This window comes from Lissotriton vulgaris, unplaced genomic scaffold (assembly GCF_964263255.1).
Source record: "Lissotriton vulgaris unplaced genomic scaffold, aLisVul1.2 SCAFFOLD_4302, whole genome shotgun sequence".
NCBI classification, from domain to species: Eukaryota; Metazoa; Chordata; class Amphibia; order Caudata; family Salamandridae; genus Lissotriton; species Lissotriton vulgaris.
The window spans coordinates 41,657-58,905 of record NW_028240776.1 but is presented as its reverse complement, the minus strand read 5'-3'; the positions used below and the strand labels follow the sequence as shown (position 1 = coordinate 58,905).

At 46.2% G+C, this 17,249-nt stretch overlaps 1 protein-coding gene and 1 pseudogene across 2 annotated transcripts in view; both read right to left on the bottom strand.

The window, feature by feature from the left end:
- The window catches only part of LOC147672875 (uncharacterized), a 43,806-nt pseudogene extending 31,050 nt beyond the window's left edge, over nt 1–12,756 (bottom strand). The window contains exon 1 of the transcript XR_015303479.1: nt 12,623–12,756. The product of XR_015303479.1 is annotated as an uncharacterized LOC147672875 (transcript). The remainder of the gene's footprint in view (nt 1–12,622) is intronic.
- LOC147672876 (uncharacterized) lies at nt 9,760–11,593 on the bottom strand. Its single transcript, XM_086947957.1, has 2 exons — nt 10,102–11,593; nt 9,760–9,914 (listed from the first exon to the last, which is right to left on the bottom strand). The coding sequence occupies exons 1-2, from the start codon at nt 11,591–11,593 to the stop codon at nt 9,760–9,762; spliced, it is 1,647 nt and encodes a 548-aa protein (XP_086804083.1).
- Nucleotides 12,757–17,249: the final 4,493 nt, after the last annotated feature.

The window sequence follows — 17,249 nt, the reverse complement described above, 5'->3', positions numbered from 1 at the left end:
TTCTGGAGGTCAATCCCTCCCTGGGTCCTCGTTGCTACATAGTGAGATCTACGACTATGCCCGACCAGGTTCCACTCCCTACATCTCTGACAATCCATGGCACGCCCCCAGTTGTATGCCCCCCTGGGATAGAAGAAGCTCAGGGGCATAGACCTGATATTACTCGAGTCTGTGGTTGGGCCCCACCTTAGTATCTGGTCAACAACCTGCGTATTTCGAAAGTTCACCACCACACAATACCCGTTGTTATCCTTGCGCCTGGTTCCCACCCAGTTCACCCGTCGTACCATTAGTATTTCCCCCTGTTCCTTGCCTACTAAGGGCCTACACTTATTTAAACAGAACATGGTTTTATTTTTGAGCTCGCCATAGGGCTCCAACTGATCTGATCTCAGCACCGGAACTCCTGTGAGGATAATTACGTAGGGGGCTGAGTCAGGAGGTAGGTTAAGGGTTACTGACGTGTTGGGATGCCCCTTAGTGGCGGAATTCTCTAATTGACACTGACTCACATGGGGGGTGAAGCTTGTCTGTGGACCATAGCTCGGTGTATGCCTTTTGGCGCTCCCTGGGGAACTTCCCTACTGATAGCGGGCAAACTCGGGGGGGCCTGTGTCAAGCCTGCTGATTGTGTGTTCGAGGGGATCAAGGGGTGTATGATAGTGTTACTTTGTTCGTTTTGGGGCCTGTTTATACATAGTATATCTGAGCTGATGCTGGTACCCTCCCCAAATGGGGTATTACCCAAGGGGGGGGGGGGGATTGCTGCCACCGACCGACCCCTTTGTTTTAACCAGGGTTATTACTTTATCCAACCTACTGAGGATCAGTTTGGTTTGGTTGGTGACGAGTTGCTCTAGGTGGTTCTGTAGGTTAGATATTATTTGGGCTACCCACATTGGGGGCACTTGTGTGTTTAATTCAATACCTCCAGGAGGCCTTGCTTCTGTGGTGGAGGTGTCTATTGGGACCTTATTCAAAGTGACCCTCTTACGCCTGGTTATTTTCCTGTTACTTTTCCTAGTCTTGCATGTTTGTAGTGTTTCCCCCTTGATGATGTCTCCTGTACCAGTGAGGTCCCTTCTTGAGCACAAGGGATATCGAATATCCCGAGGTCAGGGGAAGCCAATGATGGAAATGATTGGGCTTCCTGATCCTGCTGCGGAGTTGGTAAAACAAGCTGGGGGGTTAATGAGAGGCGCCTCTCATGCGCTCAATCTCAGTTGCTACTTCCCCTAATGCTTTACGCAACATTCTATCGATAGCAGTTGGTTTATCCCGGATCGATGTCGGGATTCCTTTAAGTTTACTACTTTTTGGTGGATCCGGGGAGGTACATTTAGGGAGCTTTGAAGACCTGGTTTGAACCGCACTTGCCATGTTAGTGTGCTAATCAGATTTAGTGAGTCGGGCAACAGGAGGTTACCCAGGTTCCAAAACACTATACACAGCTAAATGTCCAGCAATTACAGCCGCCCACTACCACTCCCAAGCGTCTCTAGTCCCAGTGGTGACTCACAGAATCACCCGTTACTTCAATATACAAGATTGCTCCTTGTACTAACCAGATGTTTGTCCAGTGATGTTCACAGTTACTTCCAGATCCGCAGTTGTTAGGGACAGGGCCCGTCCCGTCCTCCTCCTTCCCATGACGGCCACAGACGGCCCACCCTTAGCCCGGCGAAGTCCGAGTGTGTTCTGCAGGACGAGAGGCGTTCCGATGTTTAGTAGCGACTCCGGGCGCAACCAGTGACGTCCCAGGTGTGCCGTTCGACCCTGGGGCACCTGGGGAATGCAGTCCCTCACTGCTAGGGGGAGAGCTGTGCTGCAGTTCCTGCCATTGCCCTCACGGGGCTCTGGTGTCAGGTAGGAGGTTTGCTCTGCCGCTCTGCACCGGCGTTGCCCTCACGGCGTGTATGCCACCAAGCGATGTAGCCCCCTATATCATTAGGTCCTGAAGAGACCCAGGATTTATGAACGGGTCGAAACGCCGTTGACAGTAAAAGAAACAAATCACTATCCCAACATTGACTATTGTTTACAGTGTTGTATAAAAATTGTTGAGAGTTTAAAATCGTCGTTTCTTCAAAGTAATGGAAACCATATTATAATTGTCACTAGATGTCACTTATTATCCCTTTATTTGATTCCAATTTCTCACTGGGGACACAAAGCACCATTTGTTATGTATATCTGAAACTTGTCTTAATATTTATTATAAACTACAAATACGCAACTACGGTGTACTCAGCTACTTTTTGTCTGATATCCACTTGACCCTTGTACATTGCCATTGTGCATTTTTATTACATGTATCAAAGACTATTGTCTCCACAAGAATCACTGTTTCTTGCTATATAACACAGGAGTACCATGGCGTGGACCGATGGTTAGTCTTTAATATAAAAGGCGCTACTTGAGAGACCGCTGCATCAACCCAGGCCTCACTCCTGGCAGCAGCTCCACATCATTATCAATTGAGAGCTAAGAGCCACATAGAAGATGATTTAGTTTGTTATTATCAATTTTCTTCCATGCACAATATTTTAATACTGTTGGTGTCTTGGAGGAAACGGATTGCACAGCTGGACCACACACTTCAAACAAAATTGCCCTGTAATCAGTCCTCACCAAAGACAGAACTTTTCCGACCGCTAAATTGATGTTATTGGTGAATATACCATTTATGGTGTGATGAGCACTGATCAGTCAGATTAATGACCCAGGCTGCGAACCCGAGGCGAACCACTGAAGCATTGAGGTATTTAACTCTTAAATAAAAAAACCTTGACAACTCAATATTGGAGCTGTGAACAAAATGATGTTTACTGAATGCTTTTAAATGGGAGAAAATTAAAATGAAGATACCTCAATGATTACGTTAACTCTTCATTTTAATTTTCTACCATTTAAAAGGTTCGCATGTACATACAGCAGGCCCCTTACTCCCAGTGGCCAGTAGACATTGTATAAGTATAACTGAAATATACAGCCATTTTTTAAAATGAGACAAATTTAAAGTGCAGAAAAATGTTCCATATTATTAAATTATTTGAAGAACATTTGTTTGCACTTTAAATTTCTCCCATTTAAAAAAAAGATTGTATGATAGAGTTCTACATGTAACAGTGTGAAATATGACGAAAGGTATGTCCTGTGCAGCAAGTACATACAACGCAGGCTCTCAGTCACCCTTATAAATACATCCCATTCATACATACACATGCTCATGCATCCCCAATGGCCGCACTCTAACTGACACACATGGTAGCCCTGCCATAGGGCCCTTAGTCAAAGTATTTGGCTCAAGCCACAGTATAGCTCTATGGACATTAGGCCTCAAGCAACGAAGCTGGGCTTGGGGGTGGTAACAATGTGTTTAGCCTCCAGCAGCTTACAATTTTCACTGATCAGAAGTAGCCCTCACTAAAGAAAAGAATGGAGACCACTGATGTAAACACTTAAATGTACACAAAATTAAATAATTTGAAAAACACAAAAAAATACAGAACTCAAACGCAGAACGAAATGTTTCCGTTGTGCTGCTCCTGTGAAAGGGGGTCCGTTCTTAGGTCGAGCCTAGCGCTGCTCTAGGAGATGACCTTTAGACATTGGTCAGCTCTTTTCCACACACTCGTGCACCTTGCGGGAGCGAGCAGCGGCGCGCAGGGGCCTTCTGTTTGTAATTAGCATGGCTTGTTTACATTTGCCTGCTCGCGGTCGTCTAGATATGCATTTAAATCATGAGTCATTGTAATAGTGAGGCCACATTCCCAGGAGATGCTGTGATTTTAATGAGACAAATATCTAAGCACTCTGTGAGTCCAGACTCTCCTGAGAAAGCGAATCTTGTGCTATAATCAGTACATTTAACATGAGCCCAGGTGATGAGGGTGAAATCTGAAATGGTGCCGACAGCTCGGGCCTCTTTTATCCTGCACCTTGGACGTCACTGGAAGAAGCGAACGCAGATGTTGCTTAGATGGAGTGTCGGGGTGACCGATGGCTTCACGAGAGACTGAGACTTCCCAGCTCGCAGGGTCACATGAGACGCTGCACAGGGAGAAACCGATGGACTGGCCACAATCGATAATGAGCACACAAGAGCAGGTGACGACGTATTTGTCATGTGAACAGGACACCGGTTCCCCGAACATGCCAGTGTCTGTTCCGAGCATCCGCGTGGCAGTATCGAGCCTAGGGCAGTCAGTTTTTGCTAGGGTTCCTGTGTTTACAATTAATAGCTCAGAGCCAATGGTACTTTGTACTCCAAGAGGGAAATTGAGTTAATTCCTTTAGGCACATGACTCTGTCTAGGTAGCAAGGACGAGCACTGAACTCTCACTCTGTGAAGCAGGAGATACCACATGACCTGGCAAAACCCTCACACTCAAAGTCCAGCCAGCGCTATACCTTCAAAGATGACGGGAAGCTTTAATCAAACATTAGAAGAGCTGTTATAAGTTACACACACACACACACACACACAAACCAGAAGGTCCTAGCACTCTCAGGTACCGAAATATGACCCCAAAAGCTTTTATGGCACCTGGACTCTAGGCGCTAGACTCTTTATGGCTGGCATTACCACTAATGTTATCTTGGGGACAAGAGCTCGGGTCACCTTGGGGAGTGCTCTCATTGGCTCATTAGCTACAGTGTTTACACGGGCCCTTTCATGGTCCTGTCAATGGATCAGACATGCCAATCAAAACTGATATAATGTGTCAATCCTGCTGTGGTGTGTCTGGCCTTCGGCTTCAGTGATTCTGGCTTTGGGTGCGAGCAACAAAGCAGGTTGAAGCCCCCATGCTGACTTTTTTTTGCACATAATTCGAAAATTTGTCGCTTTGACTTTCTTCAGCGCGGAATTCGCATAGAGCAGTAATTAGAAGGACGTTCCCTCATTTTGCAGCCCTTTCTCTCCTTCCTCCTTTTCTCTGCCGCTGACCTCCCTCCCTCGTGATCGTTCCTTCCCCCATCGCCCCTCAGTAGCTCCCGGAGTCCAGATCCCAACTTACTGCCCTGCCCGGGGCTTCCCGAGAGCACTTAACACCTCCCCACTTTCATGGAGAAGACAAAAAGAGGAGTCGAAGAGCGAAAGGAGAAAGAGAGAGCCGATTGGGCCTTATACTCTACATGGAGCCCAGTCACGCTTCTTAAATTGATGGCACTTTGCATGGAACAACAGGTTTTTGTGCTATTCCATCTTCATTTGGCTCCTAGCCTTGAGGAATTTGCTGTTTGGCACCACGTGATGTAAAGACCTTCAGGCTGCCCTCATATTACCCTGTGGTGGGTAGAGTGGCACTGGAGGAAGGTGAGTTAGTAATGTATGCCCAGACTCCAGCTCTGCCTGCCAACGTTTCCTAGCACTATGTTTTGTAATTCCATAATCCTCGCACCAGATAAAGAGCTTAGTTAACCAAAGGGCCCTCTAAAGTGGGCCTAAATCTTTCCACCCGGCCATTAGAGTAATTTCCCAGCGAGTAACACCTTAGTATTTCGTGAACTTTGCAAATTCTTCACCATTGATTGGAGAGCTGTTATCTGTTTTGGGTAAATTAGGACTACCCTAGGCTACTGGGCTCTGGGCTTGGTAATAATGCGTCAGCAGTAGATGACACCTAACCCACCAGTGGGAGCCGGAAATACTCGTCAATGAACATTACCAGAGACACATGTATTTAAGTGGTGTCTCTGCACCTTTTTTCATAAAACGCAGAGAAATCTGGACCAGTATATCACAGGACTTTATTTAAACCCGATCTACTTCAGAATATATGCAAACATTTCACCTTTGATATCAAGTAAGTAGTGCGACAACTATAGATAAACAAAGAGTAAACAATGTAAAAACAGTAGAATATTACATTATGTTGATTACTTTCTTGTTCCGGCTAATAGTAATATTTAGCACTGATTAGGCTGCCATTGCGAGAGATGCAGTGCTTCTAGCCACAGCATGGCCAGTCACCAGTGACACGTGAAGTAACAGGAGATGTTGTAGCACCCAAGATAATATGCTGCATGGCTAAATACTTAAAAGGTCCCAAAGGCGAGACCTATTGGCTATGCCAATGCTTGTTACTCTGGCAAGGACTGCCTTAGATAGATAGGATAGGCATGATGCAAACTGGGAGGGGCACCATGTTACCTCCACTCTTTGCAAGTGGGACTTCAAATATATGGATCCAGCCCAAAAGGTTCTGAGTTTTATCATATGTACTATCTCCTCAGAAGTGTACTGAGCCCCAGACTGACCGGTGCCTTAAAGCATCAAGCATATACTGTAGTTACCAGACAGTTCAAGAGCTCTAGAACCAGCGGAATCTACCCTCCAAGACTCTACACAAGAACAAAAAGGAGTTAGAACAGACGAGCCCTTTTCCATGCCACCCTAACCTGGAGCACTGCCACCTACCCCACCCACCACACCAACCCTAAAAACCATAGCACCTTTCCCCAAAACACTGCTGTCCTAAGTTCCCACAAAACACTGGCCCTTTCCACTTGCCCTAAAACTACCCCCACATTGCTACCTACCCTCAAAACAACGCACAGCTACCCTGTCTGCATCTGCCATAACACTGCCCTCTATCCTGCTACACACCCCCAACAAACTGACCCACACGTTATCACTGTCCCTAGTGCCAAACACCAACCTCTACCCTCACTACTGTATCTTGACCCCCAAACCACTGGTGAGGAGCAGCTGCATGAAAAGGGGAGAGTGGGAGCCACCAAAGGGCCTGGTGCCAGCGGGCTCAACCTGTGTTTTTTAATCAGTGGACGGGGCACTGGTGTTTTTTTGTGGGCCTGACCTAAAGTAAAATATTTTACAGACCTGAGGTAAAATATTGCCCCTCTGGGACCGCCACGTGCCCTGTGGCCCCCTTGGGGTTGCCCTTGGACAGCGTGTGCCCGCATTAAAATCTTGCCTTGCTCCTGGTCCCTCTGTGGGAGGCGGACCCCTGCATTAATATACTGGCCCTCCAGGGGCCACCATATACCCTGTGGGCCCAATGTAACCATTTTATGCCGCCCTAGGCGAGGTACTGGAAGCACAGGCAAGCTGTGGGACTGGAAAAGACCGATGCACAATGCAGCAACAGGCCAGGATAACCGACCTGATCTTTCAGTGCCTTGGTTTTTGATGTGCAGTCGGTTCTCTCCTCTGGCTGTAGAAGAGTCTGTGCTGCAGCCAGGAAGGTGAGGAGTAAATATACAAAGAACCCCTCACCTGCCTGCTGCGCAGACCCCTCCTTTTAGTTGCGAGCGCTGAACCAATACAACAAGGAGATCACATTCACTGGCATTTTTGTAAAAAGCGCAGGCTTCTAACAAAACTGGTGATTTAATGATGTATTTTTCCATATCAGTAAACCCTAGAGGATCTGAATGGTATGCTCTCCAATATAATCATGCCCTGTGGGATACAGTGGCCTAAACTCTGCCGGTGTATGTAACAAAAGCTATTCAGGATGGATGTGTTGCTGCAAAGTTTGGGATTCGTTGTGGCTCGACACTGTAGACTGCTTGGGTCAGTCGATAGGCACAACTGTGGCACTTCGGTGCAGCGCCTGGATTAAGTCTATGGACTTCTCTACAGATATCCAAGCACTGTTAATGGACATGCCATGGGATGGCTCTCCCCTCATTAGCAATCAAAAAAGACTCGACCCAGACAGAAAGCAGAGCCATAGCACATTCCTTCGGTCCGTCCGCTTCTACTAGACAACTTCATAACAAATGTTGTCCCCTCTCTGGATAGGGAAGGATTTTTCAATACTGCCAACGCCAGACCCCGCTGCAAACCCAAGATGTCTTCCAGTTCTTTCATGGCCATGGCACACAAAGACACTGGGGACAACATGCCACTGAGTCACCTTCTGCTACAGCTGACGCAGCTGCAATGCATCTTTCTTGTGTACATTCTGACACCAAGTAACCCTGTTGTGGCCAGGATCCAACATTTCCTACAGCAACAGAGATTGTGTCAGTGGCAGACCCCTCTCCTTAATCTACCCAGACTTAACAGTGGAGACAAATGTATCCCTTCTGGGTTGGGGAGGCCATATGGGAGAGAAGGATATTAGGGAACCCTCGTCACAGTCAGAGGCGAGACTCTATATCTATCTGTTGGAGTTACAAGCATTTTGACTGGTGCTGAAGGCCTTCTTGCCAACCAACAGAGGAGGGCTGGTGCAGCTTCTCACGGACAACACAGTCAATTATGAGGGCCTCATCAGGACTTGAACTTGTTTGACAGCGAGCAGAGCATTCACTGGCTGCAGGTGTTTGGTCAGGCGAACGGGCGCTGGAACTGCCTAGTTGAATTTGACTTCCTACTGAGTACGCTGGCCTGTGAAACAGAAGATTCCTTGCTAAGGTGCACAGGATACAGTGTGATAAGTATACGGGAGAGGCAGCGATGTACTGTCCTGATTAGACCATTTAATTAACTAAAACAGTCAAAACATCGACTATTCAGGGACTGTTTCACATGAACTATGTCTCCTGAGAATCAGCTTTGCTTAACTTGTATTGTACAAAATTAATTCACAGTCCTGTTTCTGTGTATAATATGTGGATCTGATTGGTTCATCATCCTAACACTTTCAGCTTGAGCACTGTGCTGACATCACTCAGAAATGTATATATACTTTTGTTGGTGAGAATACAATTTGAATTTTTAGAAATGGAAAAGGACTCATCTGAATTTCTATTCATTTAAAAAAGGCAAATTAACCTCTATACAAGGCCTGCATATGTGATACATTCCTGAGAGATAATGAACCCACAAACCCCTGAGTTTGTTCACACTAAGAATGGTTAGAGCTCATATGCAGCTCTGCTCCTCACTCTGGAGCAGAAAGACGTTGACACTGATCTGCGCAATGTCTACTACCGGCGTGCAGCAATACTGCTTTAAAGTTTCAGGATCCAGTCTGGAGCCTGGGGAATATTCCCTAGGTGAGGAACTAGCAGATAAAGGAGTATCCACCAGAAACTGTGTTACCAAAGGTAAGTAACTTGTTTATTACGTTTTACTGCAGCTGTATCTTATCAAGAAAATTCTGTATTCAATAATGTTCACAAAGTGTACAAAACACTGCACCCAAAATATATATTTCAGTCACATGCTAACAAGGGTGAGAAGAAACCTTTCAGGTCTAGTACATTTTAGACATTCATATTGTGAATTTTGTGGCAATTAGTTGATTTTCTCTGAGTCGAGTAGTGACCTTGAGAGTTTTGTAACTTTCAGATACTAAAACTGCTGATTTTTGCCAATTTGTTGACTATTTTCAATCCCACAAATTTCTTTGGAGGTCAGCAGCCTAAGTTATACTGCAAGATTTTATTGATAAATCCTATTGCAACTCCAATTTTTGCTCTTTCATGTAAAGTCAGGTTGCATTAGAAGGGTTTCTGCATCTCAGAATTTGGGTTCCTCTTCACCTGTTGTGGATGCATTTTTCATGTTTAGCGAGACTGACTTTCTTTTATGACTAAACCTTTTCTTGCATTCAGAGCACTTATAAGGCGTTAGTACAGTGTGGGTTCTCTCATGTCGAATTGGATTGTATTTGTGACTAAACCTTTTTTGACATTCAACACCCTAAGGCTTTTCCCCCGTGTGAGTACACTCATGTCGAATGAAAAGCACTTTGTAACCAAAGATTTGCTTGCATTACAAGCACTCATAAAGTGTTTCCCCAGTATTGGATCTCTCATGACATGTAACACTGTCTTTCAGATAAAAGCTTTTCTGGCATAAGGAGTTTCTCCAGTGTGGAGTTTGTCATGTCGAGTGAGAAAGAGTTTTTCTCTGAAGGTTTTCTGGCATTCAGAGCACTCATATGGTTTTTTTCCCAGTGTGGAGTCTCTCATGGTTAGCGAGGCTATGCCTATCAAAGAGACATTTCTGGCATTCAGTGCACTGGTAAAGTTTTTTTCCTGTGTGTGTTTGCTCATGTAGTTGTAGATGTGTAGATGTGAGACTCCGTTTGAAATTGAATCTTTTATGGCATTTAGAGCACTGAAAATTATTTTGGACGGTATGCGTTTGCTTATGGCGCATGTAACACTCTCTACCTCTGAAACGTTTCTGGCATACAGAGCACTGATAAGGTTTTTCCCTAGTGTGGATTCTTAAATGTTCAGTGAGATAAGATTTACGGCTGAAACTTTTTGGGCATTCAGAGCACTGATAACGGTTTTCCCCAGTGTGGGTTCTTGTATGTATAGTAAGTCTTCTTTTGTCACTGAAACATTTCTGGCATTCAGAGCACAGATAAGGTTTTGCTACAGAGTGGATTGTTGCATGTCGAGAAAGACTCTGACTATTAGAAAATCTTTTTTGGCATTCAGGGCACTGATAAGGTTTTTCCCCAGTGTGTGCTCTTGTATGCTGAGCGAGAGTGCCTTTGTCTCTGAAATATTTCTGACATTCAGAGCACTGATAAGGTTTTTCCACAGAGTGGATAATTGTATGATGGGAAAGATTATTTTTGTTAGAAAACCTTTGCTGGCATTCAGAGCACTCAAAGGGTTTTTCCCCACTGTGGATTGTTAAATGCTGAGTGAGACTGCTTTTTTCACTGAAACATTTCTGGCATTCAGAGCACTGATAAGATTTTTCCCCAGTGTGGATTCTTAAATGCCGAGTGAGACTGCTTTTAACATTGAAACATTTCTGGCATTCAGAGCACTGATTAGGTTTTTCCAAAAAGTGGGTTATTGCATGTAGAGAAAGACTTGGTTTGTTACGAAAAGTTTGCTGGCATTCAGAGCACTGATAAGGTTTTTCCCCAGTGTGGAATCTCACATGTTCAGTTAGAACTGCTTTACGGTTGAAACTTTTTGGGCATTCAGAGCACTGATAAGGTTTTTCCCCAGTGTGGGTTCTTGTATGTTCAGTGAGTCTGCTTTTGTAACCGAAACATTTCTGGCATTCAGAGCACTGAAAAGGTTTTTCTCCAGTGTGGGTTCTTGTATGCCGAGTTAGACTGTTTTTGTCAATGAAACCTTTCTGGCATTCCGTGCACTGATAAGGTTTTTCCCCAGTGTGGGTTCTTGTATGCCTAGTGAGAGTGCTTTGGCCACTGAAATATTTCTGGCATTCAGAGCACTGATAACGTTTTTTCTTTGAGTGGGTTCTTGTATGCTGAGTGAGACTGCTTTTGTCTATGAAATATTTCTGGTATTCAGAGCACTCATAAGGTTTTTCCACAGAGTGGGTTATTGCATGTCGAGAAAGACTTGATTTGTTACAAAATCTTTGCTGGCATTCAGAACACTGATAAGGTTTTTCCCCGGTGTGGATTCTCACATGTTCAGTGAGATGTGATTTACGGCAGAAACTTTTTTGGCATTCAGAACACTGATAGAGTTTATCCCCAGTGTGCAATCTCACATGTTCAGTGACATGAGATTTATGGCTGAATCTTTTTTCCCCAGCTTGGGTTATTTTGCATTGAGTAAGGCTGGTTTGAACACTGAATTTGTTCTCATAGTCCGTGTTTTTATAAGATTTATTTCTAGAGCTAATGTCACCAAGTTTGTTTTTCTTTTGCTTATATGCCATATTAAGAGTGAAGACAATTCTACAGTCTGACTTGTTTAGATAATGGTCAGCATTAATCTCTAAAAGAAATCATGAGCAATCTTCTTAAAACTTGAATTGAGCAAAATATATCTGGAAGCTGCCCTCTAAGCACCTGTTGAAAGGTTTCTCGCAGATAATGGTCTTCACGTTATGGCCTCTCCGGCAGCAACTTATTTTGTTACTGAAATTTTTCTCATATTCATTTATATAGGTTCTTAGCAAAGCAGTGATAAGGTGTTAGTTGGATATTTAAATATTAAATGTTAAGTTCCGTTTTGCACTGACGTAATTGGAGTAACTAAAGACGTTAGTACGTGCACAGTACTATTGTGGATCACCAGTTGCAGAACATCAGTTCCTTTTAAACTTCTTATACATGGAGCAAAGTTTGTAGTTTTGATGACAGGGATTCACCTTAGATATAGTGCCCCGGTGTTCCATTAATCCGTTTTTATATTTAACAGTTTTACATATACAGCTGCTTAACAGATAATGTTGGGGCGAATTACGCAGAATGCATCAGAGAACAGTAAACAATAAAAAGGAAACATTTATTTGAGATGTCCATGGACATAACGAAGTGGTGTATCTTTAAGGGTATTGCAAAAGTGAAGCGAGTGGTTTGAGGTGTTGTACCCAGAGGCAGATAGTCTCGAAGTTGTCACTGGTTAAAAACGGTTGTTGAGCAAGAGTGATTTTTAATCTCTGGGCCTTTGGCTGTCGAATGTGTCGGCGTCGAAGTCTTCTTTCAAAGTCTTTTCTTTGATGGTATGGAGAAGAAACCTTTTGCAATAACTTTCTTTTATGCAGTGTGTGCTTCCTCTTTGGAATTAGATGAGGTTTTAGATTAACGTTTATTCTGTCATGCTGAGGCAATTTGTCTTTCAGATAATATTTCAGATGAGGATGATGAAGTGACTAGTCTTTATGACATTATTTCTGATGCTGTGTGCACAGATATGGCTTTGCTCTGGGTTAATGAAATGCAAAATTAGAGACTTAACTTACAGGTATAGTGCTTTCCTCAGCTCCCACGTCAACACCACGCCTAGATTTTGGAAATTGTTTAAACTTAGAATGCTGGATGTCCGTCAGTTTTTCAAAATAATACTCCTTTTGGCACTGACATTTGGTTGCGTATCGCTAAACCTTGCTCTCTTAGTTTCAATCACCTGTAGATTTAAAATTCAACAGTTAATAGATGTAAATTTACAAAAATATGATTTACCAGTCAAATCAATGCAGAATTTTGAAAATGTTGAGATGTATTTCTGACACAGCAGAATGAAAGAACTGTAACCTGAGAGCTCTCGGATGAAAGAGTGAGAATTTGTAGAATTTTCAAAATTTTAATAGGCTCACATAACTAACATGTACCCTATCGAGTTGTAATGAGAATCCCAGAGGCAGATATTTAAGTCATATCGGCTGGCACAAAACTGATCTATTTAAAAAAAATAACTATTCATTCATTTGTAATGTAGACTTCTGGGATGAAAATGTCCCCTCCATTGACAACAGGCATTTTCCCCTGCAGAGTTGCCAACTGCATTTATCTGGTATCCTACATTTTTGGCCTCTGCTTCATGCTAATCTCTTGTGTGTTGCGAGCCCGATGCCTTGACCTATCCCTCAACTAAGTCAAGTGCAAAGAAATGAAAGGGTACTTTCATGTATTAATTTCATTCCAGCTGATTATCAGTTGTTAGGTTTTTCTGCACCTGGATTTTACCAGGTGTAGAAAACCATGACACTATTTTTCCAGATGGAAATATTTGAAGGAAAAGCTGCATAAGACTTTGTCTGCAACAGTAGCTGCCAAGACTTATGCTGTTTTTTTACTAACTGGGAGAACACACAATGCTTTGCCCTGTTAGAAAATGTTTCCCCTTCCCTCCCCTACATCTGCTGCCACCGCCCTCCAACCAAATACATTTCTATATCTGCCACCTGATGAAACAGGTGGTTAATAATAGCAGGGGAAAACCCCATGAAATGGCGAATTGCATGTGGTTTGACGACCAGAAAAATCTGCTCCTCGCAGCAGTTCCCCATTCCATGCCATCAACCTTGCAACTGTACGTTACTGGGCAAATCTATCACGAAGTAACAGAAAATAATTACATGCGATTTTTCTGCCTCCCCAGTACTGTGCAACTTGTAACAAGGGACTATCAATCAATCAATACTTGTAAAGCACGCTACTTACCCGTGAGGGTCTCAAGGCGCTGGGGGTGGGGGAGTGTCGCTACTGCTCGAAGAGCCAGGTCTTGAGGAGTTTTCTGAAGGAGAGTAGGTCTTGGGTCTGCCGTAGGTGGGTAGGGAGGGTGTTCCAGGTCTTGGCGGAGAGGTAGGAGAAGGATCTGCCACCGGAGGTCGTTCGTTGGATGCGGGGGACAGCGGCGAGGGCGAGGCTGGCGGAGCAGAGCTGACGGGTGGGGGTGTGCAAGCTGAGTCTGTTGTTCAGGTAGGCTGGTCCGGTGTTGTGGAGTGCTTTGTGTACGTGGGTGAGGAGCTTGAAGGTGATCCTCTTGTCGAGGGGGAGCCAGTGTAGGGCTCTTAGGTGGGGGTGATATGGTTGCGGCAGGGGGGCGTTTTGGATGCGATCTAGTCATCAAAGGTGTTTGGCTGGGATTCCTGCGTAGAGTGCATTGCCGTAGTCCAGTCTGCTGCTGAGGAGGGCCTGTGTCACCGTTCTTCTTGTTTCATTCGGGATACACTTGTAGATCCTGCGAAGCATGCGGAGGGTGTTGTAGCAGGAGGAGGAGACGGCGTTGACCTGTTTAGACATGGAAAGGGAGGATTCGAGGAGGAATCCTAGGTTGTGTGCATGGTGGGTGGGTGTTGGTGCTGTCCCCAGTGTGGTCGGCCACCAGGAGTCGTCACAGGCTGAGGGGGTGGGTCAGAGGACGAGTACCTCAATCTTGTCCGAGTTTAGCTTCAGACGGCTGTTCCTCATCCAGTCGGCGATGGCCTTCATTCCCTCGTGGAGGTTGGTTTTGGCGGTGTGCGGGTCCTTGGTGAGCGAGAGGATGAGCTGGGTGTCATCGGCGTATGAGATGATGTTGAGGTCGTGTTGGCGGGCCACTTGTGCAAGGGGGGCCATGCAGACGTTGAACAGCGTCAGGCTGAGGGATGAGCCCTGGGGGATGCCGCAGATGATGTCGGTGGCTTCGGATCAGAAGGGCGGGAGGCGTACGCTCTGGGTTCTGCCGGAGAGGAAGGACGTGGTCCAGTCAAGGGCCTTCTCTTGGATTCCAGCTTCTAGGAGGCATATCTTTAGAGTGCGATGGCAGACCATGTCGAAGGCGGCTGACAGGACCAGGAGGATGAGGGCTGATGTTTCGCCGTTGTGGAGTTGGCGCCTGATGTCGTCAGTGGCGGCGATGAGGGCTGTCTCGGTGCTGGGGTTTCGTCTGAACCCGGACTGGGACGGGTCCAAGATGTTGTTGTCTTCCAGGTGGCGGGCCAGTTGCATGTTGACGATTTTCTCGATGACCTTCGCCGGGAACGGGAGCAGGGAGATGGGCTGGAAGTTCTTGAGGTCCTTGGGGTCCGCCTTGGGCTTCTTGAGTAGGGCGTTGATTTCCGCGTGCTTCCAGCTTTCCGGGAATGTCGCTGTTTTCAAGGAGATGTTGATGATCTTCTGTAGTTGGGGTGCGTTGGCAGTGTCTGCTTTGTTGAATACATGGTGTGGGCACGGGTCTGACGGAGATCCTGTGTGGATGGAGTTCATGATCTTGCGTGTCTCGTTGTCGTTGACATTGGACCAGGAGGTCAGGCGGTTGGCACAGGTGGTGTTCACCGGTGAGGTGGGGTCTGGTGTAGTTGGGGCGGTCGTGGTGTTGAAGCTGTCATGGATGTCAGCGATCTTGCGGTGGAAGAAGATAGCTAGTGAGCCACACAGTTCTTGTGAGGGCGGTATGTCGTTGGCACTGGGGTTGGAGAGTTCCTTTACGATGCTGAAGAGCTCTTTGCTGTTGTGTGCTTTGTTATCCAGGCGGTCTTTGAAGGAGGATCTCTTTGCGTGCGGAGCGGGTGTTGAGGAGTATGCAGCGGAGGTGGTTGGGTCCAATCCTTGGAGGTTTGGTGGCTCTGTTGCAGGTGAAGCTGCAGGTGTGGCAGGAGAAAGGTCAGTGAGTCATTTTCGGGGTTGCCTGGAAGCAGGTGTGGTTTTGGCCGGCGTTGAGTGCATGAAGGGTGCTGGCGTCGTAGTGGAGTCTGGTGTTGTGGCGTTCATGGGGTCCAGGGGTTCTGGCGCTGGGCGCGGTCCAGGCATGGACGGGCGCAGACGTGCTTGCCTTCGGCGTGTCAGCGGTGCGCCCGCTGCACACACCCGCTGCAGGACCCGCTGCGCGGCCTCCATAAAAGGGGGAGAGGGAGGGAGGAGCAGCTGGGAGGTAGGAGCGGGGTGGCCAATGGGGAGGCAGGGGGGCGGGGCCACAGGGACACAGCGGCGGGAGGAGTGGGAACTGCGGGAAAACGGCGAGATAGGGCAGCAGAATCAGGGAAAACGTCGAGAGAAGGCAGGCAGCAGAATCAGGCAATGGAACAGCTGGCAGCCGTGTAGTGGCGTGGGGAGCAACCTGCCTGCGAGCAGGGACAGAGGTCGCTCCTTCACCACCGCATGGCCTCCATAAGAGGTCTTGGACCAGTTCTGTGACCTGGAGGGTCACACCAAGTGTGCCTGTATCTAAGACAGAGAACTGGCATGGGTTTAACAGATAGAGCGGTGGTGGCAATGCACCCTGTTGTAAGGATCAATAGTCTGATGAGATCATTTCATCAAGATAATTGGATGGTGTCATACTGACCCACTCATGTAAAGCTCTGTTTCTATGTCCCTGTCCAGGCTTTGCGCTAACATCTCAAGTGCGTGTTAAGCATGTTGGTGTGTGTAGCCTGTGTGGTGCATACACAGAATGTGAGAGTGTGTCAGAGTAAACTACCTCTCCTGTCTGCCAGTTGTGTATACAAGTGGAACCATCGATCCCTCTTTTATGCCCCAGTTCAAAGTCCTCTGTTACCAAGGAATAAAGTGCTCTGCAAAGCACTCAGGTGCTTGCTTGCCACCAGGGCTGGTGCCTGCTTGACAGTCTATCCATGTTGAAGTGACATCACCTGCAGGCTGAATTAATTGCCGGTACCGGCCCTGAAGAGCCTAGAAGCCTGCCTGCCTGTCAGGTAAGAGAAGAGATTTTGACTATCCAACAGGAGGTCGAGGCTGTCCTGGATGAAGCAAGGTCTTGCGCATGCATAGCAGCTGTAGGGGGCCAGAGGAAGCCAACTCCTGGAAATCTATCCAGCAGGACTGTCACGTGGCCGGTGGGGACATTATCAACATCACTAAGTTAGCATGAGCCCTTCAGCCATGATTCAGCTTTGCACACGTTACTAGATGCTTTTATTTTGCAACAACTCTGTCCGTGCCTTTCACTTTGGGAACTGTTCGCTGTTTTTGTTCTCAGACTGTTCCTGGAGTTTAGTTCGAACATTGTGAGCACGGTCGATAAACAATGCCCCTTTATGTTCTGTGTTGGTCAGGCCCTAGCACTTAGACACAGCATACCAATGCAGCTGGTGGGAGACTAGAATTTTGATATTACGGGAAGCACACATGGGAAACACAAACTTG

Bases quoted from the DNA above. Each gene is read 5' to 3' on its own strand.
- LOC147672876 (XM_086947957.1), bottom strand. From the start codon at position 11,593: ATGGCATATAAGCAAAAGAAAAACAAACTTGGTGACATTAGCTCTAGA. The intron at 9,915-10,101 runs GTAGAGAGTGTT...TCTCTTTGATAG, and splicing joins ATGCCAGAAACGTTTCAGAG to GCATAGCCTCGCTAACCATG.